This window comes from Acipenser ruthenus, chromosome 46 (assembly GCF_902713425.1).
Source record: "Acipenser ruthenus chromosome 46, fAciRut3.2 maternal haplotype, whole genome shotgun sequence".
Classification (NCBI taxonomy): Eukaryota; Metazoa; Chordata; class Actinopteri; order Acipenseriformes; family Acipenseridae; genus Acipenser; species Acipenser ruthenus.
The window spans coordinates 9,191,129-9,215,607 of NC_081234.1; the positions used below are offsets into that span (position 1 = coordinate 9,191,129).

General features: G+C 45.7%; 2 protein-coding genes across 4 annotated transcripts in view; one reads left to right on the top strand and one right to left on the bottom strand.

Moving 5' to 3' along the window:
* LOC117397969 (bone morphogenetic protein 1) overlaps nt 1–6,631 on the top strand; it is a 41,810-nt gene extending 35,179 nt beyond the window's left edge. For both annotated transcript variants that reach the window (XM_059013589.1, XM_059013590.1), the window contains exons 13-20: nt 227–352; nt 518–678; nt 2,268–2,448; nt 2,575–2,700; nt 3,177–3,304; nt 4,355–4,568; nt 4,909–5,159; nt 6,211–6,631. In XM_059013589.1, the coding sequence (XP_058869572.1) occupies nt 227–352; nt 518–678; nt 2,268–2,448; nt 2,575–2,700; nt 3,177–3,304; nt 4,355–4,568; nt 4,909–5,159; nt 6,211–6,345 (1,322 nt within the window). In that variant the 3' untranslated portion in view covers nt 6,346–6,631. The remainder of the gene's footprint in view (nt 1–226; nt 353–517; nt 679–2,267; nt 2,449–2,574; nt 2,701–3,176; nt 3,305–4,354; nt 4,569–4,908; nt 5,160–6,210) is intronic.
* A 7,363-nt stretch (nt 6,632–13,994) lies between these two features.
* Nucleotides 13,995–24,148, bottom strand: LOC131720985 (pyroglutamylated RF-amide peptide receptor-like). 2 transcript variants are annotated; one of them, XM_059013654.1, is made up of 7 exons: nt 23,916–24,148; nt 19,449–20,302; nt 17,220–17,378; nt 16,055–16,116; nt 15,367–15,599; nt 15,124–15,221; nt 13,995–14,525 (listed from the first exon to the last, which is right to left on the bottom strand). In XM_059013654.1, the coding sequence occupies exons 2-7, from the start codon at nt 19,792–19,794 to the stop codon at nt 14,113–14,115; spliced, it is 1,311 nt and encodes a 436-aa protein (XP_058869637.1). In that variant the 5' UTR covers nt 19,795–20,302; nt 23,916–24,148; the 3' UTR covers nt 13,995–14,112. The 2 variants fall into 2 exon arrangements, with proteins under 2 accessions (XP_058869637.1, XP_058869638.1); XM_059013655.1 differs by having other exon boundaries at nt 13,996–14,525; nt 19,449–19,890.
* Nucleotides 24,149–24,479: the final 331 nt, after the last annotated feature.

Here is a 24,479-nt window from a genome sequence, read left to right on the forward strand (position 1 = left end):
TGTAATCATCTATACTACACATGCATATTACTTTTAAATGTTTGGACCGCGTTACCACTTGGAAATACAATCAGGTTTTTCTGCTAGTTTTTTTCTGCTTTTGCATCCAATTTTGTAAAGCGAGTGCATTGTTTTGATGGGTTTGAAGAGACTGCAAGGACAGTAGTCTGGGTGGAAGCAAGCACAGTGAAAGCACAGCGGGGCTGACCATGCGTTTTGATTCCAGAGGTGGACGAGTGTTCCAGGGCCAGCAACGGGGGCTGCGAGCAGCGTTGTGTCAACACTCTGGGCAGCTACAAGTGTGCCTGTGATCCAGGGTACGAGCTGGCTTCTGACAAGCGCAGCTGTGAGGGTGAGTGAGAGAGGAGGAGGGGGAGTGAGAGGAGGAGGGAGAGGCTGAGATGGGTTGGGAGAGGGGGTGAGTGAAGTGCCATTTGAACTTGCTTTCAAGCAAGCCGCTAAAGGCTATGCCACTTGTGTAGAATCGACCATGGCGTGACTCTGTGTGTCTGTGCAGCTGCCTGCGGAGGATTCATCACCAAGCTCAACGGCTCCATCACCAGTCCAGGCTGGCCCAAGGAGTACCCCCCGAACAAGAACTGCATCTGGCAGCTGGTCGCGCCCACCCAGTACCGAATCTCCCTGCAGTTTGACTTCTTTGAGACAGAGGGCAACGACGTGAGTGTAATGATGCCTTAATACACATTCTTAAAACCGCATCCCAATACACGATGCTCAGTTTTCAATCTATTACACATTCCCTGTGCAACGCCTCGCAGTGTAGAAATGAAGCTGTATTGTGCTGCCCTATTCGGAACATTTCAGTATTGTACAGCCACTTGCTGGTCCAGCGGTTAGAGGAGGCTTGGTGCTCCAGTGGTTAAGGAAAGGGTTTGTTACCAGGAGGTTCCCAGTTCAATCCCAGCTCCTTAGCCACTGTGGATGAGACGTAAAACTGAGGTGCTATTGGAAGTGACTCTGCAACAGCAGCAGTTGATGAAGCATAGTTCACCCCCTCGCCTCTGTAAGTCGCTTTGGATAAAAGTGTCTGCTAAATGACTATAATAATAGTGATAGAATAATGATGTGAACATTCTAACATTATGCTTTCATTTCCCAAAGTGATATTCAGTCCCCATTGGCTCCCATTATATTCTCATTTTAACGTGATGATAATAAGCGATGGTTTCTCATTAACAGGAGTGATTAGAAGTGGGTTTGACTGTAATTGGGGGGGGGGGGGGGGGGCATCCTGGTAAAACAATATCCCATTGAAACTGAATGGAGTAATTAGCAGCACTAGGCAGCAACAGTAAGTAAATGGTATTCCGGAACGCCGAGCTCAGCGTTCTGGAACACGTCTGCAGTACAGTATGTTAATTGTAATGAGTTAAACCTGGCATGCTGTGTGTTGTATATGATCTGCCAATAGTTAGAGTAGAGCTTCCCAAACCCAGTCCTCGGGGACCCCAGTGTCCAACTGAGCTCTCGATTACTTAACTAAACCCTTACTAGAACTAATAATTAGACCTCTCTTAATTGAGGGGGGGGGGTGTCCCCAGGACTGGGGTTTGGAAGCCCTGAGTTAGTGTGACCGTTTCTATCCCCGTACCTTTTTATGACGTTTGCAATCGCCCCGCTCGTATTGTAATTGCTATATTTGTTGTCTTTCTGGAAGCCGCTCTTCATTTCTGCTGTAGACGTCCTGTAATGAAGGCTAGATCAGTCAAAGCTGTTTTTTTAATATCCGTAAGCACCACTGCCATCTAGTGCACAGTCATGTATTACCAGCAAAGGAAACCTTAAAAGCGGGTGACCGCGAGTTGGTGCTGGCTCTTCAATAAAGACAGTGGCTGATCGAGCCTGTGCTTCATACGTCTCTGTCAACGAGGGCAGAAGCTCATGAACTACAAGATGGGGGGGGGGGGGGAATAATCTTAAACATAGACTTTATCAAACAATAAAAGAAAAAGTGAATCGACTGCAGTAACAGCCTCTGAGAACGATTGGAAACATCGTGCTAAACACACAAAGGAAAAGAAAATGTATTCACTTAATTATCAAACACAAGGAAATGGGGGGGGGGGGGGAACCACGACACATCGTAGCATTTTTTCTGTGCCACCCTGTATAATAAACCCATTCATTCCAGCTCATTTTCCCCTGGCATGGCTTCTGAACACTTTGTATTGAGTGGAGTCGTGTTGAAGGAATGCTTTCTACCCCCTCCTCCTCCACCCCCTCCTCCTCCTCCTCCTCCTCCCCAGGTGTGCAAGTATGACTACGTGGAGGTGCGCAGCGGGCTCTCAGCCGACTCCAGGCTCCACGGGAAGTTCTGCGGGGCGGAGAAGCCGGAGGTCATCACCTCCCAGTACAACAACATGCGTCTGGAGTTCAAGTCGGACAACACCGTCTCCAAGAAGGGCTTCAAGGCTCACTTCTTCTCAGGTGAATCGGAGAGAGAGGTCCTAGTGCACAAACAGCGTTACAAAGCCTTTTTAAGGAGTTGTGCTTGCTTGTTTAATTCTAAACAAAGCTCCGTTGGCTGTTTTTTCTCCACTCTCTTGGTTTCAGATAAAGACGAGTGTTCGAAGGACAACGGGGGCTGCCAGCACGAGTGTGTGAACACCTTCGGCAGCTACTCCTGCCAGTGCCGCAGTGGCTTCATGCTGCATGACAACAAGCACGACTGCAAAGAAGGTACTGGGCTCTTCATACCTCCTTTACACATCCACTAGCCACAGCTGTGGCCAAAACTTTTGCATCACCTAGAATTTTAGGATTGAGACGTAATTTAAAAAAAAAAGATATGAACGTTATTTAACAATCAAAGAAACTACAAAATGATATCGCAGAAGTCTACCGGAAGCCATAATAGTAGTCCAGTATTTTCATGTTAGATTTTCACAGTGTCTAAATGTCAGTTTTTGGTTAAGTATATGAGAAACTACAAAGCAGTAATTCAGTGTTAACGTAACATTATTCAGTGGGTTTCATTTGGACTTCATGAAGCAAAATAAATGAATTCTGAATGGTGATGCAAAACTTGTAGCCATAGCTGTACTCATTGGGTACTTTGTAAATGTAAATGGTAGTGCTTTGTAGCTTCGGAGTGTGTTTGGGGGGTTTGTAGTGTTTGGAAGTGACTGAGTATAAAACCTTCTCGATATTTACAGCGGGCTGCGATCACAAAGTCACCAGCTTCTTTGGGGTCATTACCAGCCCCAATTGGCCAGACAAGTACCCCAGCAAGAAAGAGTGTACCTGGGCTATCACCAGCACCCCGGGACACCGCATCAAAATTGTACGTACTTCCGCTTGCATCTCGTGAATCGGGGGTGGGGGTGGGGGTGGGGGCGGGGGCAGGGGGGGGGGGGGGAGGGAGGAAGATAAAAGTTTTAGGCAAATCTCAGGTACTGGTCATGATAGATGGACAATCCAGTAAATAGATTTCTGCACTTGGGGAAAAAAAAGCTTCTGCTAACTTGGGCACGTCCACTTTTGCCTGGCCTGCAAGGATAGTGCATGTTGTTTTTTTGTGCTGGTCGTTCATTTCTCTGGCTCATGGTAATGACATTGATGCATGAGCACACTAGCAAAAGGCATCATTAGGATCAGTAGTCCCAGAACCGCACTAAAATAGAGTACAGAGGCACTAGCCTGGATACAATAGATTTCCTGATATCCTTTACACTCCGCTGTTTGAACTAGGGCAATTCATTTTGTTTAAATAATTCACATGTACAGGAAATTGTGTGAAGTGAATTCGTATTCTAAGTTCACTGAAATTGAATACGCCCTATTGTACATTATCACCCCAGCTAAAACGCCTTGTATTAAAAAAGCACAGAACTGAAATAACCAAACAGTAGTAGTTCAATGTAAAGTCTGAGTGGCAGTACAGTGTTTGACTGAACGGAAACGATTTGACCTTTTTAGTATTGCAAGTAGGTCACAGTGAGTCTGCAGGTGGATTTGGGGTTGAGACAGAAGGCTATGCAACGCATCGAACTGATTCTTTCAAAGCAAACAGGCATAAATCAGAGCCTGCAGTGAGCTCCTTTGTCAGTGTGTTACCGTTGTCTGGTGGTGCTGAGGGGGTTACTTGGCAAGCAGTAACAACTTTTGTGAAAATGGATCAAACAGAAAACCAGTTGCTTTGAACTTGTATATTTTATGTACTCCAGTAGCTTGTGCAACACAAGCTGAAAATGAATAAACAAGCCACAGTCCTCCACGCTAGCTTGTTCCCCTCTCCTGAAAGTCAACCAATAAGTTTTTCAAGGATGTAATGAAAAAGTATCGAAAGTGCGTTTATTTTGCCTTTTAACTCTTCTTCGTCGCCCTCCTACAGGCCTTCAACGAGATGGACATGGAGCCGCACCAGGAGTGTGCGTACGACCACATTGAGCTGTACGACGGCCGTGACGCCAAGGCCCCTGTGCTGGGGCGCTTCTGCGGCAGCAAGAAACCCGAGCCGGTCGTCTCCACCGCCAACAGGATGTTTATCAAGTTCTTTTCAGACAACTCCGTGCAGAAGAAGGGCTTTGAGGCCTCGCACACGGCAGGTAGCGCAGTGTAACTGAGAGCCCCCCCCTTTACACCTCCACTGAGAGCCCCCCCCTTTACACCTCCACTGAGAGCCCCCCCCTTTACACCTCCACTGAGAGCCCCCCCCTTTACACCTCCACTGAGAGCCCCCCCCTTTACACCTCCACTGAGAGCCCCCCCCTTTACACCTCCACTGAGAGCCCCCCCCTTTACACCTCCACTGAGAGCCCCCCCTTTACACCTCCACTGAGAGCCCCCCCTTTACACCTCCACTGAGAGCTCCCCCTTTACACCTCCACTGAGAGCCCCCCCTTTACAAAGCCTTGTTCTCTTTGTTCCACTCTATCTGTTGTCCAGAGTGCGGGGGGCGCATGAAAGCAGAGGTGAAGACCAAGGACCTGTACTCGCACGCCCAGTTCGGAGATAACAACTACCCCGGCGCCTCAGACTGCCAGTGGGTGATCTCGGCTGAGGAGGGCTACGGAGTAGAGCTCATCTTCCAGACCTTTGAGATCGAGGAGGAGGCGGACTGCGGCTATGACTACATGGAGCTCTTCGACGGCGTTGACAGCAATGCGTCAAGGCTGGGCCGCTACTGCGGATCAGGGGTAAGCCAACTTCTATTTCAATCTGTCAACACTGCTGAGCTGTATAGAGATGTAGGAAAGGGAATGGAAAACTGCAGTCCGCTCGCGCAGTATAGGAAAGATTAGCTTGACTCAAAACTGCAGAGAGCTCTAGCAGTATAGGAAAGAGAACTCCACTCTCAACACTGCAGAGCGCTCTAGCAGTATAGGAAAGAGAACTCCACTCTCAAAACTGCAGAGCGCTCTAGCAGTATAGGAAAGAGAACTCCCCTCTCCACACTGCAGAGCGCTCTAGCAGTATAGGAAAGAGAACTCCACTCTCAAAACTGCAGAGCGCTCTAGCAGTATAGGAAAGAGAACTCCACTCTCAAAACTGCAGAGCGCTCTAGCAGTATAGGAAAGAGAACTCCACTCTCAACACTGCAGAGTGCTCTAGTAGTATAGGAAAGAGAACTCCACTCTCAACACTGCAGAGCGCTCTAGTAGTATAGGAAAGAGAACTCCACTCTCAACACTGCAGAGCGCTCTAGTGGTATAGGAAAGAGAGCTCCACTCAGCACTGCAGAGCACCCTAGTAGTATAGGAAGGAGAACTCCACTCTCCACACTGCAGAGCGCTCTAGCAGTATAGGAAAGAGAACTCCACTCAGCACTGCAGAGCGCTCTAGCAGTATAGGAAAGAGAACTCCACTCAGCACTGCAGAGCCCTCTAGTGGTATAGGAAAGAGAACTCCACTCTCCACACTGCAGAGCCCTCTAGTGGTATAGGAAAGAGAACTCCACTCAGCACTGCAGAGCCCTCTAGTGGTATAGGAATGAGAACTCCATTCAACACTGCAGAGCCCTCTAGTGGTATAGGAAAGAGAACTCCACTCAACACTGCAGAGCCCTCTAGTGGTATAGGAAAGAGAACTCCACTCAGCACTGCAGAGCCCTCTAGTGGTATAGGAAAGAGAACTCCACTCAGCACTGCAGAGCGCTCTAGTGGTATAGGAAAGAGAACTCCTCTCAAAGCAGCCCTTGCTTCTAGTCTCACAGCAAGACCATGTTTGATTTGTTTCTGTCTCTTCCAGCCTCCAGAAGAGATCTACTCCACAGGAGACTCCATTGTGGTCAAGTTCCACTCGGACGACACCATCAACAAAAAGGGTTTCCACGTGCGTTTCACCAGCACCAAGTTCCAGGAGACTCTGAACTTGCGGAAGTGACCCTTGGGGGCCGGGCGGGCGGGCGGGAGGGGCAAGGTTGGCTCTGGAACCAGGGCGGGGCAGCGCCGGGTGCCAGCGAGACGAGGGGCGAGGCGCAAGCCCGCGGCCCGGAAACCTCCAGTCACAAAGCAGAGGATTAAAACCAACACCAAGAACCACAGGATGAATGAAAGACGCACCACGACTGACACGGCCGGGCCGCACCCGGACACTGTGCGGAGCAAAGCCATGCGTTAGCGGATCTGGATTTTTAAATAATTTTTTTTTTCAGTATTGGGGTGGGTTAGGGGAGGGTGTTCGTGTCTTTGTGGGGGTGGGGGTCGGGGTGGGGGTAATGTGATTTGATTTTATGTGATTTTTCTTTTTTTTTTGTATTTCTTTAAACATGAAGATCGCCGTGGGATCAATAAGACAGAAGATGACTGGAGGTTTTATTTTTTTCTCATGGGGAGGGAAGGCTAACGTTATCATCCTCATGCTTGCTCTCTGGGGGGTAACACTTGGTAAATGTGTACAGCTGAGGCCAAAAGTTCTGCATCACCTAGAATTTTAGGATGGAGTCATAATAAAACTAAAACTATATGAACATTAATTTAGATTTTTCTTTTTAAATTGATTTAACATCACGTAATCAAAGAACTTGCAAAACGATCTCACAAAAGTCTACCGGAAGCCATAATCGCAGCACAGTAGTATTTCATGTTAGATATCGAAATGTCGCATCTTTCAATTTGTCAGTTTTTCGTTCAGTATATGGGGAAAACTCCAAAGCGGTGTGCAATTCAATATGTTAGCGTAACCTTATTCAGCAGGTTTCGTTTGACTTCATGAAGCAAAATTCATTCTATAGGGTGATGAAACGCTTTTGTCTATAGCTGCAGCTCACTCACAATGCCGATTCCACACAATGATTCAGCCAACGGGCTGGAGCTACAAACCACTGGGGGGTAGAAACAAACCTGTTCATTTGGGTAATGCTATAATAACAGTAGGTGACCACTAGGTGGCGCCAGTGCTTATTGTGTAAGGCGGGAACTAAAGCTGCAGTGTCTCGGAATGGTGTTCCTGTCAGCTAGATATTTATCGAAACATTTTCCCACTTAATTTTTCTGCAGTTTTTAGATGTTAAAAAATCAAGTGGGAAAATGATTCGTTATCCTATTACTTCACAGCCTCCCACTGTCTTTGTAGGTGCAGTGGTTTCTTTACAAAGGTAACAGACCTTGTTTTTAAAGGCCAGTTTGTTTGTTTTTTGTGGTGTTTTGTTTTTTTAATCGTCCTGCCAGTCACAGTGGCAGGGGTTATATTCACGATGCTGAGCAGTAATATCAAAAGAAACGTTTTTTAAAAAAAACTTCTAAAATTTGAATTTCATTTCGGGTTGTGGTCGGAATCAGAAAGTGGCGAATCCTGTTGTGTGATGAACAGGTTTCGCGGTGTTTTCCGATGTACAACCCCAGTCAAATACGTCTGTTAATGAGGCGTGATAAAGTATTTAGTGAACTCCTGAAAAACTAAACTACGAAAAAAGGCCGTTGCATAGTGAACAGTTTAATCGAGGGACACTGTAGCTTTTAAAAAAAACCTGTCACTAATCCGTGACAACAGTGGGAGAATTCTCCAGTAGCATCAAATGCAGCTGTTCCTACTTCAGGGTTGAAATAAAACGGTGCTAAGTTGTAGGACAGAGTATATTTTGTTCAAGACATTGCATGGCAGTGACCTTTTGCGTACACTGACTCGTTTGTTTCACGTGAATTTTATCTCCTACAGTAAAATGTAAGGGCTTTTGTTGAAGGAGTATTAAACCGTGCTTTTCAAAATGAGAATAAACTTCTCCAGAACAGTTTAAAAAGGATTTGTGCACTTCAAAATTACATTTTTTTTTTTTTAAAAAAACTAGTCCTTAGCAAAATATTCCTTAGAACAGTCCTTGTGAAATGGGACCCAGTGAAACCCAGGTAAGCTGGGAAGAGACTTCAGCACAGTTATCTGGGATGTGTTTCCGGAGAGGCAAAACTCTTTATTATCAGTTCCATAACACACTGAGGATCAAGATACACAATCAGGCGTTATATATATTTTTTATTATTATTTTATATGTGAAACTGATAGTTGTTCCAAATGGGTGAATGTACAACCCTAGAATAAATACATACAAATAAAACATTCAAAACTTGGTATTTTTTGTATTTTTCTTAAATTTTATTCAGGCGATCAACTAATTGAATATTATTAGATTTGTCAGCCTATGTTACTTGTGAATGCACATTGGTGTGTTAGACACTTTTTTTTAAGTTCTGCTAGACAGACCCCCACCCCCCGTCTCTATCGGAGCCAAGACAACACGCCTTACGTTAATTACAAAAGCAATCGTATAAAAATATGGTTGCAGAATAATATTTTTCATATACAGCTATGGCCAACATAGTAGCATCACCTAGAATTTTAGGATTGAGACCGTCATTTAAAAAAAAACCCTATATGGACATAATTTTAGGTATTTTATTTAACATCATGCAATCAAAGAAAATACAAATCGCAGGTGTCTACCGGAAGCTGTAATAGCAGTATAGCATTGCATGTTCTTCTTAACAAAGCCCTTATCCAGGGCGACTTACAGTGACCAGCAACGTGACACGTTATCCAAATAGATCGGAAGAATGTTGTACTTTTACTTTCAGCCAATAACGGATCAGAACTGGCATCATGTGGTCAACTTTGGCTCTGGCGCACTGCAGAAGTCTGTCTGTGCCTATGTACAGGGATGAGGGGCGAGTTTTTGAGGAACTCTGCCCCCTAGTGCTGGGGGTCGATTCCGTTGTTGTGAAGCGCTTCCTGTTTCTAGAGACGGTGAAGTTTTAGGATCAGTTCGTTGATAAACGCCTCTGTATTGTTATTGCATGAATGAAGGATATCCTGCAGTTTTCTGTCCCCGCTCCTGGTCGCTCTGCAGATCTATCAAGCCATCGATATTCACTTCATCTCTGATTCCCTTCCTGGGTACAGCTCATCCAAGCTGTCGTCCATCCGCTTCTCCACATCCAGACGTTTTTGCAGCTCCTTCCTGTCGTATTTCACCGTCACCCTGTCTCTTCTGCACCCTGAGCCCCTGTTCCCTGGTCCCCCGGTTGGGTGAATGCATGAAGGAAACTGTCAAGTAGAATCACCAGGCGACCTCAATGAAAACCCTGCCCTTGGGCTTGTAATGCTGGGTAAATATTCCCTCTGTAACCCAGCGCTTCGTACAGCACGTTGAGATTATTCCCCCCTTCATTAAGAGTCTATTAATAATAATACTGACTTCAGCATGAAACATACTGTACTTTTCAGAGCTTGCCTTTTTAGTTAAACGGTTCACATCCGTCCCTCGTCTCTCCGTTTTAATCCACTGGGCTGAGCTTGCCAAGCCACTACACCTGCTGTTGAGACACTTTCTCTTTCAAAACCCAGCATGGACTTGATAAACTGTGAGGCACCTCCTTATTGTAACACTGCAGAGATTTATCCAGATAACGCGATGGGCAGCTCAGCTCAGCTGGGTATCTCCCTGTAAGAAAACAACCCGTCTTCATTCCTGTAGATTGGAAAAGCTTTTTTTTTCTATCACAGTGGGATTCGATGCTGCAGGCTGACGGGATGCCTTCTTGAGGATGGAGACTAAAACTGAGCTTGACTGTGTCAATTAACTGCGATTACTTGGTGGCGGTTTGCTAAATTCTATTACGTTTTTGTGCACAATTTCACTGGAAGAACGCGCCACTACCCTGAGACAAATATCAGGGGGTTTGTTTTTGTCTTTTTATATATTAAACTGATACATTTGTATGCGTTTGCTGCCTGCGGAGAATATTGCCTTGTCCTCCTTTGTAACAAGAGCAGATTTCTCTGTTTCAAGCCTTACCTTGTCATCTGAAACCCTCAGGTTTGTTATTCACGTCTATGGCAGACGTGTTGCTCAACCACAGAAACAATCCTTATTCACTGTAACTAATTATTAGGCATTGGTTAATATCTTAATATGCAAATGAGCTGGTGGCTAACTGACAATCAACTGGGAGGAAGGGAAGCAGTGTGGCCCAGTGGTTAGAGCTGAAGGACTGGGAGGAAAGGAAGCAGTGTGATCCAGTGGTTAGAGCTGAGGGACTGGGAGGAAGGGAAGCAGTGTGGTTAGAGCTGAGGGGCTGGGAGGAAGGGAAGCAGTGTGGCCTAGTGGTTAGAGCTGAGGGACTGGGAGGAAGGGAACAATGTGGTTAGAGCTGAGGGGCTGGGAGGAAGGGAAGCAGTGTGGCCCAGTGGTTAGAGCTGAGGGGCTGGGAGGAAGGGAAGCATCGTGGCCCAGTGGTTGGAGCTGAGGGACTGGGAGGAAGGGAAGCATCGTGGCCCAGTGGTTGGAGCTGAGGGACTGGGAGGAAGGGAAGCAGTGTGATCCAGTGGTTAGAGCTGAGGGACTGGGAGGGAGGGAAGCAGTGTGGTTAGAGCTGAGGGGCTGGGAGGAAGGGAAGCAGTGTGGCCCAGTGGTTAGAGCTGAGGGACTGGGAGGAAGGGAAGCAGTGTGATCCGGTGGTTAGAGCTGAGGGACTGGGAGGGAGGGAAGCAGTGTGATCCAGTGGTTAGAGCTTAAGGGCTGGGAGGAAGGGAAGCAGTGTGATCCAGTGGTTAGAGCTGAGGGACTGGGAGGAAGGGAAGCAGTGTGATCCAGTGGTTAGAGCTTAAGGGCTGGGAGGAAGGGAAGCAGTGTGATCCAGTGGTTAGAGCTTAAGGACTGGGAGGAAGGGAAGCAGTGTGATCCAGTGGTTAGAGCTGAGGGACTGGGAGGAAGGGAAGCAGTGTGGTTAGAGCTGAGGGGCTGGGAGGGAGGGAAGCAGTGTGATCCAGTGGTTAGAGCTTAAGGGCTGGGAGGAAGGGAAGCAGTGTGATCCAGTGGTTAGAGCTGAGGGGCTGGGAGGAAGGGAAGCAGTGTGATCCAGTGGTTAGAGCTGAGGGACTGGGAGGAAGGGAAGCAGTGTGGTTAGAGCTGAGGGACTGGGAGGAAGGGAAGCAGTGTGGTTAGAGCTGAGGGGCTGGGAGGAAGGGAAGCAGTGTGGTTAGAGCTGAGGGGCTGGGAGGAAGGGAAGCAGTGTGGTTAGAGCTGAGGGGCTGGGAGGAAGGGAAGCAGTGTGGTTAGAGCTGAGGGGCTGGGAGGAAGGGAAGCAGTATGGTTAGAGCTGAGGGGCTGGGTGAGAAGCAGTGTGGCTGTTGAAGCTGAAGGACTGGGAGGGAGGGAAGGGTTACTGTGGTGCTAATGGAATAATTACTGGACACAGAAGGGATAGGTGGAGCGGATTGATTTTATGATTTCCAGCTAACTTGTCTGCTCTCCTCTTTTTAGACTTCAAATCCAACTCTAAAAGGTTAAATGAAATAGCAAGGCAATTAGAGTAATATACAGTTCTACTTCAAATTCCAGAAACAATAGAAACCTGTACAAAGAATGCACAAGAAACAGGATTTCAGCCCGGGTATTGAATGATGTTGTGGTGAAGAGATGTTCGAGGAGTGGTTAATGGATTAGGTTCAATGGAGCTTGCTGATCCCATTCAGTGCAGTAAAGTGAACACAGAAATATAAATATAACGCTTGATAACTCCTCGCCCGGCAGCATGAGAAGTTAATGCACAGAAAGGTCATCCAAAATACAAAACCCCTTGTCAAAAGTAATGGGGCTTTCTTTGTACAGACTGCGTTTCTGAAAGCCTAGCTGCATAATCAAAGCTAATTACTTCATTCAGAATGACTGGTTGTGAGCACCGTTAAAGCAAACAGCTACCGAAATAGTTCCAGTAAATCTTCTCTACCGTGGATTACCAGCACCTCGTAGATCTCGCATGTTCCTGCATGAAAAACACACACGTTGTACTCTTCCTGAGCACAGTTTTTAAATGTATATTTAAAGCAATCAATATTTATTTTATATAGCGCCTTTCATAGTGGACCACCATCACAAAGCGCTTTACAAGATAGTGTGGAACAATGCATAATACATTAAATACAGTGAAATACAGGGCATAGTACATTAAATACAAACAGTACAAAACAATGCATAATACATTAAATACAGTGAACTACAGGGCATAGTACATTAAATACAAACAGTACAAAACAATGCAAATCCATTAAATACAGGCATAGCACATTAAATACAAGGCTAGGATGTGAATTCTAAACACTGTGGATGAGTGTGTCATACAGGATCATACGAATACTGAAATAGCAATTTAGACAACAGCTAATAACAGATATCAGGCTTGAAGAGCATGGAAAGCAAGAGAGAACAGGCGGGTCTTGAGAGCTGATTTGAAGCGAGCGACGGTGGGAGCGTCACGCACCAAAGCTGGGAGAGAGTTCCAGAGAGTCGGAGTCATGAAGCTAAATGAGCGTTCTCTTAGAGTGTTCTGCACTTTTGCTTGAGGATAACAAGCAGGCCTGAGTCGGAGGACCTCAGCTTGAGGGCTGGGACACAGCGGGTCAGCAGGTTGAGGAGGTACTCGGGACCTGTGTGATGAAGGGCATTGTAGGTGAGCAGGAGTTTTGAAAGTAATCCTGAACTTTACAGGTAGCCAGTGCAGCTGGGCAAGACGAGGGGTGATGGGATCACGTTTTTTACATCTGGTAAGGATCCTAGCAGCGAGTCGAGAGGAAATGAATGCATGACAGAGTATCTCTGCATCGGGGAGGGAAAGGTAGGGACGGACCTTTGAGATGTTTCAGAGGTGGTAGAAGGAGGATTTGATTACAGAGATGTGGGGATCAAAGGAGTGATTGCTATCCAGAAGTACATCAAGGCTTCGTACTGCGGGGGAAGGCAGCAGCAGACAGTTTCCGAGGTTCAGGGCAGCTATATTGAGATTCTTGAGTTGTTTTTGATCCTACTAGAAGTTCAGGTTTGTTAGTGTTGAGCTGAAGAAAACTGGCAGACATCCAAGCCTCGACGTCTTGGATGCAAGCTGAGAACCGGACCACGGCAGAGCTGGGTGTCATCTGCATAGGAGTGAAACATGAGGCTGTTTTGGTGGATGAGGTGACCCAAGGGAAGCATGTAGATATTGAAGAGAAGGGGCCCAAGAACAGACCCTTGAGGGACACCGCAAGCGACCGGGTTTGCGTCAGCACTGCAATGTTTGCCTTGTTTTTCTTTAAAGAACTCAAACCTTCTGAAGTGTTCGATTTTACCATTAAAAAAAAAGTGACATCACCCTTAAAATTATATATATATATTGTTTCCATAGAGGAGAATCTGAGACCTATGAAATTATGGCAAGATAGATTAGGTAAGATGTAAGGGGACTATTTTTTTTAGCACCATGTAGTCAGATAAGTCTTAAATGTGCAGTTATGAAAGAAATACATAGATAAGTCTTAAATGTGCAGTTATGAAAGAAATACATAGATAAGTCTTAAATGTGCAGTTATGAAAGAAATACATAGTACTCTCTCTCTCTCTCTCTATATATATATATATATATATATATATATATATATATATATATATATATATATATATATATATATATATATAAATAAATAAATTTGCGATATCATTTTGTAGTTTCTTTGATTACATAACGTTAAATAAAAGATCTAAATTATGTTAATTTTACATATATATATATATATTTTTTTTTTAAAGATTTTAAAAATATTTCTCAATCCTCAAAATTCTCGGCAATGCAAAACGTTTGGGTTATTATTTGAAACGGCTTTGCATGCAGCTCCCCCTGGTGGTGTTCAAGGCGCTGCTGCAGGCAGGGTGAGCGGGTCGGTGACGCTCAGCATTAGGGGTGCGCTGTGCTGCTGGGGAGCGGCTCTGAAGAGGTGGACGGGGGGAAAGGAGGTGGAGGTCTGTGGCTCCCAGGCAGTGCGACTGGAGAGGCGGCCTGCTCCCAGCACGCTCCGCTCCGTGCGTTCCCCCAAACGTGGCGACTCCACTGTGGAGATGCCCACGCGGGCGCCCGGGCCGCCCAGCCTGCCCTCCCGCCGCCCCTCGGCCCCTCGCTGCAGCAGCAGGCACAGCACCCGCTTCTTGAAGTTGTCGTTGAGGGCCGCGTACACCACCGGGTTGCAGACTGAGTTGCTGAACCCCAGGAGCTGCACCGCTGTGAAGAGGAGGAGCTCCTGTTCTGGGGGCAGCCACAGCTTTCCTGGGAAGCAAACAGAGAAAGGAGGCAGCTTTCAGGCGAGGGTGGGCTGCTGGTATTCCCTGTAAAAACGATCGGAAAAATTTGCTCTTCTGGTCTACTGGGGCTATTCCGTTGATGCTCATAACAATGCAGCACTAATTCAAAACAAAATTTCAGAATCTATCTTAGTGCGGGGGGTACAACACAGCTCTGAATGGCTCCACTGCAGACCCGCAGGCTCCCTGTCAGCCACAGGGGGCGCTGGTGAACTGTGGATTGCCCTGCCGACCTAAGCCCTCCCGCCCAATTGTTCGACGCCCCCTGGGAACCCCCGATCACGGTCGGACATAGCCAGAATATTTTAATATGCTCTCCACAGTGCACCACTGCTGTGGGACCCACGAAGAAAGGGTACTGAGTATAAATGCATACTGTAGGTCTAATAGCTGGTAGCGCTTGCACGGTGATTTCTAAAACAGCTCTGCTGCTTACTTCTCTTTCCTAAGGGCCCGTGCGTCTCACCTCGGCTCACTTTTGCTGCTTGCAAGAACGTTGTTTTAGAGCGTTGTTCTGCACATGAAGCCCTGGAGAATGGACAGTGTGTGAAGGTGCGAGTTACCGTAGTCTGTGAGGATCGACACCAGGTGAAAGGGAGTCCAGCAGAAAGCAAAGAGCAGCACCACTATGACCATCATCTTCACCGCGCGCCTCTTCTTCCTGCGTCACACAAAACACCACCAGAGGGGCGGGGGTTGATTCAACATGTTAAGGGAACATTATGCAGCAGGTTTCGTTCGACTCTATGAAGCACAATGAGTTCATGCTGTAGGGTGATGCACAGCTACACACAGCACAGCTTCACCTGGTGATCTTGTTGATCTCTGAGCACGGCAGGGTCTGGAACATGACATCACGGACGCGGTGTTTACCCCAGAGCTCGGAGATGATCTTCCCGTACAGCACGCCCATGGTCGCCATGGGAACCAGGAACACCAGCACCAATAGGGCGGTGGTGTAGGCCTGTCGCTGCTGGGGGCGGGGCCACACTTCCTGACAGCAGGTGTAGTGCACGTCAAACAGGAAGTCGTACTTCACCTGCGCGGTACAAACAAGGGTACGTGGTGAGATGCAGTGCGTATCCCATGCCAACGATTTACTCAAACAGAAAGGGGAGGGACAGAGGAACACAGGCGAACGCGAGAAGGCCATTCGGCCCATCTGTGCTCATCCGGTTCCTAGTAGCTGATTGATCTCAGATATTAGTTGGGTCGGGTAATAAAACACCCAAGTGATTCTGCCTCACTAGTGCATTATACAACCTCGTCATGACCTCCTTTGATTTGTACTCTACACTTTTGGTCACTATATAAACCCAGACCTTCTGTTTTGCCTTTTTGATTGCTACCCCACCCTGACTGAGTCTCTTACTGCACAGCCAGCCTTTTTCCCCCTTGTGAGCCTGTTCTACCCATTCGGTATTTGGACCCTGTATTTTTGGGACCGGGAGTTTGCCAACATCTAGTGTCATTTGTTTTTCCACAGACTCTTACCTCCACTTTGTGTGCGTACCACATGGGGGACGCAATAGCCAACGCAGCCAACCACACAACAGCTGTAGGAAAACGAGAGAGAGAGAGAGTAGCAATCAGAATAACACAGCCAGTAATCCTAATTGTAATCCACTGTGATGCAGTGTACAAAAGGGCACAATGCAACAAGTTAAATACAAAGCTGTGAGTTTTTGAGCTGGATGCCCTTGAAAGCTAGCAACTGTTTCTATTCCTGTCTTTATCAATCAGTCTCAAAAGGACACAGCTTCTAAATATACCACACTACCACAGCCACGATATTCATTTCATTAGACATTGCTTTTAGTCCTAGTACTGTTTAGTGTGGGTTGGCGTCTTTGTGTCCGCTGACAGTGCCAGCGCCACTGGGTGCCAGTCACAGGCAGTAACCCTGGAGAGAGAAGTCCTCACGCCAACAGCGAGACACTCTTGAGCTGCAGCAGCCATCGATCAACCAAGGAGGCTTTATGAGGTCATCAATACGTGCAAATATAGAATCCTCTTGACCCCTCTAGAATTGTGCGGGCATTCCAAAAGGTTTTTTTTTTTGTTTTTTTTTAACCCCGCAAGAAAAGATGCTAATTTATGTGATTTACTGGTTAACAAATCACAAAATTCCTGCCATCCTTTCGTTTTGTGAGTTTACAGGACAGTTGGAAACTCCATGTCCGGATCATGGTTGTTTCTTGGAGGTAGGAGTGATATATATATATTTTGCTGCTGTTGGCATCTAAAGGTGAGAAGCAGCTGATCCGACGCCTTTAGGGGGCTTCCCAAGAACATACAATAATTCAATACATGGATGGATTTTACATATTTTAGTTGCACAACCGCCCGAGTAGGATACTAAAGCAATTCTACTTTCAGTTCTTTGAAAGAAGACGTTCTGTTCTCAAAAACCACTAAAATACACACTCTTAAGAAAAGTGTACCTCCAATAGAAGAAACAGTGATTCTGATTTATGTTTTTCATCTCAGATTTTTAGTAATACTTTTGAAGCTATGTTGAAGCTAGTGGTGTGATGCATATTTTTTTTTCCTGTACAAATTTCAGCCCGTTTTTAATTTAGCTTTGCGTTCCTCTCCTTACTCTCTATAGTTCACAGATAACAGTTCAATTTCCTGGTTTACGATGGCACATCCTTACCCAGGATCTTGGCATCCCTGCTCGGGGAGTAGCCGCTGCGCTGCTGCAAGGGGTACAGGATCCCCTGGAAACGCTCGCCCGCGATACACATCATGGTGAAGATGCTCGTGGACACGGCCGTCACCTGGGCAAACGGAACCAGCTTACACAGGAACTGCCCTGCCAGCGAGAGAGAGAGAGAGAGAGAGAGAGAGAGAGATACAGCTTACACAGGAACCGCCCTGCCAGCGAGAGAGAGAGAGACAGCTTACACAGGAACTGCCCTGCCAGCGAGAGAGAGAGAGACAGCTTACACAGGAACTGCCCTGCCAGAGAGAGAGACACAGCTTACACAGGAACCGCCCTGCCAGCGAGAGAGAGAGAGACACAGCTTACACAGGAACTGCCCTGCCAGCGAGAGAGAGAGAGAGACACAGCTTACACAGGAACTGCCCTGCCAGCAAGAGAGAGAGAGAGAGAGAGAGAGAGAGAGAGAGAGAGAGACAGCTTACACAGGAACTGCCCTGCCAGCAAGAGAGAGAGAGAGACAGCTTACACAGGAACTGCCCTGCCAGCGAGAGAGAGAGAGAGACAGCTTACACAGGAACTGCCCTGCGAGAGAGAGAGAGAGAGAGACAGACAGACAGACACAGCTTACACAGGAACTGCCTAGAGAGAGAGAGAGAGAGAGAGACGCACAGCTCACACAGGAACTGTCCTGCCAGCGAGAGAGAGAGAGAGAGAGAGAGAGCTTGCTTACACAGGAACTGTCCTGCCAGCGAGAGAGAGAGAGAGAGCTTGCTTACACAGGAACTGTCCTGCCAGCGAGAGAGAGACACACACACACACACAGCACAGTTTGGGTAACTTACTGTAGCTAACAAAGCAATGCCATCAGCCTTACCTGAATTGCACTTCCCTACAAGGTACATACAGCTATGGCCAAATATTTTGCCTAACCAAACGCAGTGCTAGAGTGAATCTGACCAAAGTGTTTCTATCAGAGTCAATGCAGTGGCCCTACTATACACAGCACTGGCCAAAAGTGTTGCATCACCCTACAGAATGAACTCATTCTGCGTCATACAGCTGAATAAAACCTGCTGAATAATGTTACGTTAACATATTGAATTACACACCGCTTTGGAGTTTCCCATAGACTTAAACACAAATTGAAAACATTTGACATTTAGAAATCTAATATGAAATACTACTGTACTGCTATTATGGCTTCCAGTAGACTTTTGCGATATCATTTTGTAGTTCCTTTGATTACATGATGTTGAATAAATAAATTATGTTCATATAGTTTTTTATTATTATTATTGTCTCAATCCTATAATTCTAGGTGCTGCTAAACTTTTGGCCACAGCAAACTTGTATTCTTCATTTTAAAACATGACATCTAATACTGCTTTAGTGCAGACCTGTTTAATTCTGAGAAGTACTGAAAGCTATTTCAGCAAGGAAAATGAATTTCTTCAATTTATTACTTTGTAAAAATGACTGGACCCAAACTGGAAGATTCTGTTCCAGAAGGGCCATTAATAGAAGGGATAATGCTAAATAAACAAATGATAATAATTCAATTTCCAGAGAGTCTTCTAAAACATAATGATCCATCCATGATAACAATACACAAGGCAGGGATAATCCCATCCCATTACAAACCATGACCTACTTTTACACAACGGATAACGTCTAGCGCATGGGCAGCAGTGTGGAGTAGTGGTTAGGGCTCTGGACTCTTGACCGGAGGGTCGTGGGTTCAATCCCTGGTAGGGGACACTGCTGCTGTACCCTTGAGCAAGGTACTTTACCTAGATTGCTCCAGTAAAAACCCAACTGTATAAATGGGTAATTGTATGTAAAAAATAATGTGATATCTTGTAACAATTGTAAGTCGCCCTGGATAAGGGCGTCTGCTAAGAAATAAATAATAATAATAATAATAATAAGTATACTCTGCATTGGATGCGCCCATATGGATTGCACTCATCTCTTATTCCCTAGACCAACGGGTCCTTCCAATCCCTTTCTTCTGGTGTATATAACACTACGTGCCATTAGTGTGTGCATTGGAAACAGAGTTTTGAAATCTACAACAGAGATGAAGTTGAGGCAGTGAATGCTAGATTCAAAATGACCCCAAGCCCCTAGAGCGTGATGAGCATTGCTTTATCATGCTACGCTGTCCTCCATGAAACAGTCGCCACCTAGTCTATCACAATCCAACGAGACGATACGCACCGGCCAGCCAGTTGGTGGAGAACTGTTGCAGCAGGGTGGCGGGGATGCAGAAGAGCGAGATGAGCAGGTCGCTGAGCGCCAGGGAGCACACGAAAAACGCGCTGTTGGACTTGAGGGCCTTCTCACGGCACAGCAGCATCAGGACAGTCACGTTGCCAGCCAGCGCCAACACGAAAATCAACCCGTACAGGACTCCGAGCGCAGGCTGCAGGGCAGCGGGCAGCCGGGGAACGAACACCAGCGGCTGCAGCCCAAACTTCTTGATGAACTGCTGCCGGGAGAGGTTTGACTCCTGCAGCCAGAACTCCAGCACCTCTGGGGTGATGTTCATCTCAGGAGCCTTCATTCTGAGCAGGAACTCTTCCTTCGGTGAAGCTCAGGCTGGAAGGAGCTCGTTTTCTAGTTTCACTGCCCCTCTCTTGGGTGCTTGTCTGGCCAGCTGCTGTTGATAGAAAGCTACGTCAGGGGGCCAGTCTCAGACCACAAATGGTAATAAAATTAAAAATGGTCTTGCTCTAGTGATTATAGTATGGTGTGTAGATAATGTTAAGACTTATCTATAGCGACCACTCTGATAAATGTCCATGCATCTACAGATCCAAGTTCCTTCAGTGTTTTTATTAGTACTGTAGTCTGGTAGCTGGGAACGACTATGGCTTGGGACACCACAGTGAGTAAATTCTAGGCACTGCCAACAATTGAATGAATAGGTCGAGAAGAAGTGTATATTCTCTAGCGTGCGGGTTTTCCCATTTCAAAAAGGACGGATGCTTTAATGACCCTCTTTAATATTCCAAGGGTCGGAGGGTCTTGTGAATTTTCAGTAGCATTCTCCTTCCAAGCCTTGGTGTGCACTGAAAAAAAAAGACATTAATATACAATGAAAAGGGTTTGACATGCAAGTGTGTGAATGAGTTGTCTAATTAAAAAGTGCATGGGAAAGGAAAGCCATATAGAAGCCCTCTCCATTATTCCCTTCTGTATGTGGCTAACGGGTGAATCTGTATGTGGCCTCACGTTCCCTGGGATCTTCCATTATGGGCTTATTGAAAGGGTTATAAAAACATTCTTGCAAACGTTGGTTTTCAAAGTGGTTGGCTTTCAGAAGTAGAACAACGCCTTGCTTCACATGTGCTTTAGAAATGTAATGATCTCAAGGAAACAGAGAGCCAACACATAGGTAACATAATATATATATATATATACATAACTATCTTTCCAATGCTAAAAAATAAGCTTGGGTCTTTAAGGTTGGCAGCATAGCAACAAACTGATGAAAATGCATGAATAGAAATCAGCCGCCCTCACCGTGTGCAAACACGAATAATCAATGATGCTCAAGTGTGAAAAAAACAGAACCCATTGCAAGTGGAGATTGAAAGTGAACTCAAGTGCAATGGGGGAAAAAACACACACACACACACACACACACACAAGACTTGCTGTAAAAAAGATTTTGATGCCAAATGAATCATTAGGTCACTTGAATTTAGAAGGAGAATTTCTCTCCCGAAAAGAAAACTTCATGCAAACCCAAATCGCCCAAAAGGTACTTCCAAAGCAGTGTGACAAAAGAGGAAACTTCATTTTTTTTATATATAAATTTAGTCATTGCCAATTATTTTTATTATTTTCACCCCAATTTGGAAATGGCCAATTACTTTTAGGCTCAGCTCACCGCTACCACCCCCGCACTGACTCAGGAGGGTGAAGACGAACACACGCTGTCCTCCAAAGCGTGTGCCGTCAGCCGACCGCTTTTTTTCACACTGCAGACTCACCATGCAGCCACCCAAGAACTACAGAGTCGGAGGACAACGCAGCTCTCGGGCAGCTTACAGGCAAGCCTGCAGGCGTCCAGCCAGACTACAGGGGTCGCTGGTGCGCGGTGAGCCGAGGACACCCTGGCCGACCTAACCCTCCCTCCCCCCGGGCGGAGCTTGGCCAATTGAGCACCGCCCCTTGGAAGCTCCCGTCCTCGGTCGGCAAAGGAATAGCCTGGACTCGAACTTGCGACGTCCAGACTATGGAGCGCATCCTGCACTCCACAAAGAGCGCCTTTACTGGATGTGCCACTCGGGAGCCCCCCCCCCGAGACTTCTTTTCATTTTTTTTTCCATGTAAACCAAACTAGAGTTTTCTACTAATCCAGTTTTCCTGGATTATACAGAGTTCTGCGTTTTCTGTCACAAATGCAGAAGGGCGAGACCATAGAAATGTTTAAAATGATATAAATGTATGAACCGTGATGTTCCTGTATGAAGCGTCATGCAGTAAAACCTTTACACATTATTGTGGAAGCTGAAGCCACAGTACTTCTCTTGTTCTTCAAATCAGCCGTTGATTGTTCAATTTTCTAAAACGTCAGAACCTCTACTTAACCTCTTCTAGTCAGGTCAGTTGCCTTGCTGAAGGTTCGTCCTCCGAGTACAAGAATTGACATGCAGGTGGAGGAAAAAAACAGCCTTTTGTGAAGATGAGGAAATTGAGTGAACTACCTCGCATGACAAAAGCAAATCAAAGGAATGCTAGGCAGCGGCTTCACAAAAGACTCGCATTGAAAATGTTCTATTACAGTACAGCCCTGCTCTGACCTTGAGATTTCAAGATTTAGCTGCAGCTGTGGATATGTACCTGGAAAAACACAAACGTGGATGCATGTTTACCCCAGTTCAAGAAAGCAATTGAGGAGGCTGTGTGGTCCAGTGGTTAAAGAAAAGGGCTTGTAACCAGGAGTGCCCCGGTTCAAATCCCACCTCAGCCACTGACTCACTGTGTGACCCTGAGCAAGTCACTTAACCTCCTTGTACTCTGTCTTTCGGGTGAGACGTAGTTGTAAGTGACTCTGCAGCTGATGCATAGTTCACACACCCTAGTCTCTGTAAGTCGCCTTGGATAAAGGCGTCTGCTAAATAAACAAATAATAATAATTTTGCATTTTAAGCTCCCTTTTAAAACACACACACACACAATCCTTCCATTTCACTGTTGATGCTCCAATCTCATTTTTAATGAACCGTTCTTCACTCTGCTCAGTTTGAAGTCTCCAGGTTGCTGATAGTTTGATGCATCAAGCCTTCACTCTTTGCAAAAGAAACTCTGAAAATCAGAACTGCTGTTTATCTCAGAATGAATACAGGCAATGCCTGACAGACATGAAGAGGGTTATGGGTTGTGATCAAAGGTGCAGAGGTTTGAATACAGAGGGACTAACACCTTCCACAAGTCAGAGAGACCCTCTATCGAAGACACAACGAACAGAATCGCACGTCTTTGCCAAGTGCCTTGAGTTCTTGATATTAATAAGCTACTTTCTTAATAAGCTTCCAGGCTCTTAGTCTGGCTTCCTTTCGCGATGGTCTTTTCACAGACCTATCATCTAAAACGTTTTTCATGTCTAACCTCGCGTGTTCTGTACAATGATGTTTCGTCTAGATTGTTATTTGACCTTGTTTTGCTCACTTTGATGTCGCGTGCTTGTGAAACGCTTTAAGATTTTACTTGAAAGATACACAAGGGTTCTTTTAACGTGCCACCGCCTAGCAGAATAACTACATCTAAAAAGCAGCAGTTAATTACCGTCGACACGTCTTTGCCTCTGAATGAAATGTAATGATCCAGCCCATTATTGACCACACTCGTACAGCAATTTGCACATGCACGCTGGCAATTCTGCTGTTTTCAAAGGGTCTGTGGGACAATAAGCTTGATTGATGCTAATTACACATTCACATCTTTCAATTCTGAGGTACAAAGTCAGAGCCTCGGTTCAGCTATGCAACACTGCTGTTTATTTATCACGTTATGAATCTGTTCCTGTAATTTGATACCTTTCATTTAGACTTAACTTTTGCAGTTAACAAAACTATAGAGTAGCCTACATTATCATAACAATATTTCATTAAAATAAAATTATGCCACTTAAAAATGCAAACTTTTTTTTTTAATATATAAAGTAACCCGTCCTCAAATGAGGTTATTGGAAGTCATAAACTGTTTTTACTCTTTAAAATAATCAACTTGCTATAAACATTGTCTGGGATTTGATATACCGGCCGGGTTCCCAGTAAGAAACGAATCAATACGGTTCTAATTCCCAGTTCTTAGCTGACCCCCAAGCTATTCGGCAGCTCCTGTAATTGCTTGCAGGATTAATAATGACGAGGACTTCACTGGACAACAGGCAGGATAAAAACAACGTAAAAATACTCCTGAAAAAAAAAAATCGCAATCACTATATATTTATTTATTTTATTCTGTCCTATTGTGACGAATATTCAAGCAGATCAAATATCTTCCAACCTACACAGCGCGCAATAACGTTGCATGCTTACAAAAAGTCAAATTAAAAGATTACACCCGTTTACTTAGGAGCTTGAATAAAAAATAATAATAAAAAAATAACCTTTTTCTTCTTCATTGAAACCGAGATTTAAAATAAGCTGTACAAATTGAACTTGTACCTACCTGTTCACACAGGCAAACTCCCCCCCGGGTGAGTTTAAATGCGCGGCTGGCTTGGTATTGGGTCCGTGCCCCGGTCCTCACGAACTATTTGGGTTTGACACAGTGCACGCAGCTGTGAGACTCCCGCGGTGCCGTTGTGTCGGTGTGCAGGTCCGCTGACGCGAGTGGGAGCAGGTGTGGCAGCTTCACAGCACAAACAACGCAACCTGTCAATCACTCATCAATATGCCTGTGCTGACTCCCTCCTGGCTTGCGCTTTTGAGTAGTTTATATCAAATTGACTGAGCAAGTTCCATATCACTGTTTCAACGTGTTTGTTTCTTATATATTTTTTGCATTTTGTATTACTGTAGTTGAGATTCACTATTTTAAAATGATTTATTCCATGTTTCAGCACTGTTTTGGTGGACTTGCAGAATTAGTTTGGTTTTGTCACATGGTAAACAATGGTCCGCTTCGGACCAGGTAAAATGAAACCATTGTTTACTGCCAATGTAAGCCAAAACACACCATGCTGCAAGTACCCAGCTGTACAAAAACTAATTAGCGTTAGACACGCTGCGT

Bases quoted from the DNA above. Each gene is read 5' to 3' on its own strand.
- LOC131720985 (XM_059013654.1), bottom strand. From the start codon at position 19,794: ATGAAGGCTCCTGAGATGAACATCACCCCAGAGGTGCTGGAGTTCTGG. The intron at 17,379-19,448 runs GTGCGTATCGTC...TCTCGCTGGCAG, and splicing joins CTCCACCAACTGGCTGGCCG to GGCAGTTCCTGTGTAAGCTG. The intron at 16,117-17,219 runs GTAAGGATGTGC...GTTTTCCTACAG, and splicing joins CAGGGATGCCAAGATCCTGG to CTGTTGTGTGGTTGGCTGCG.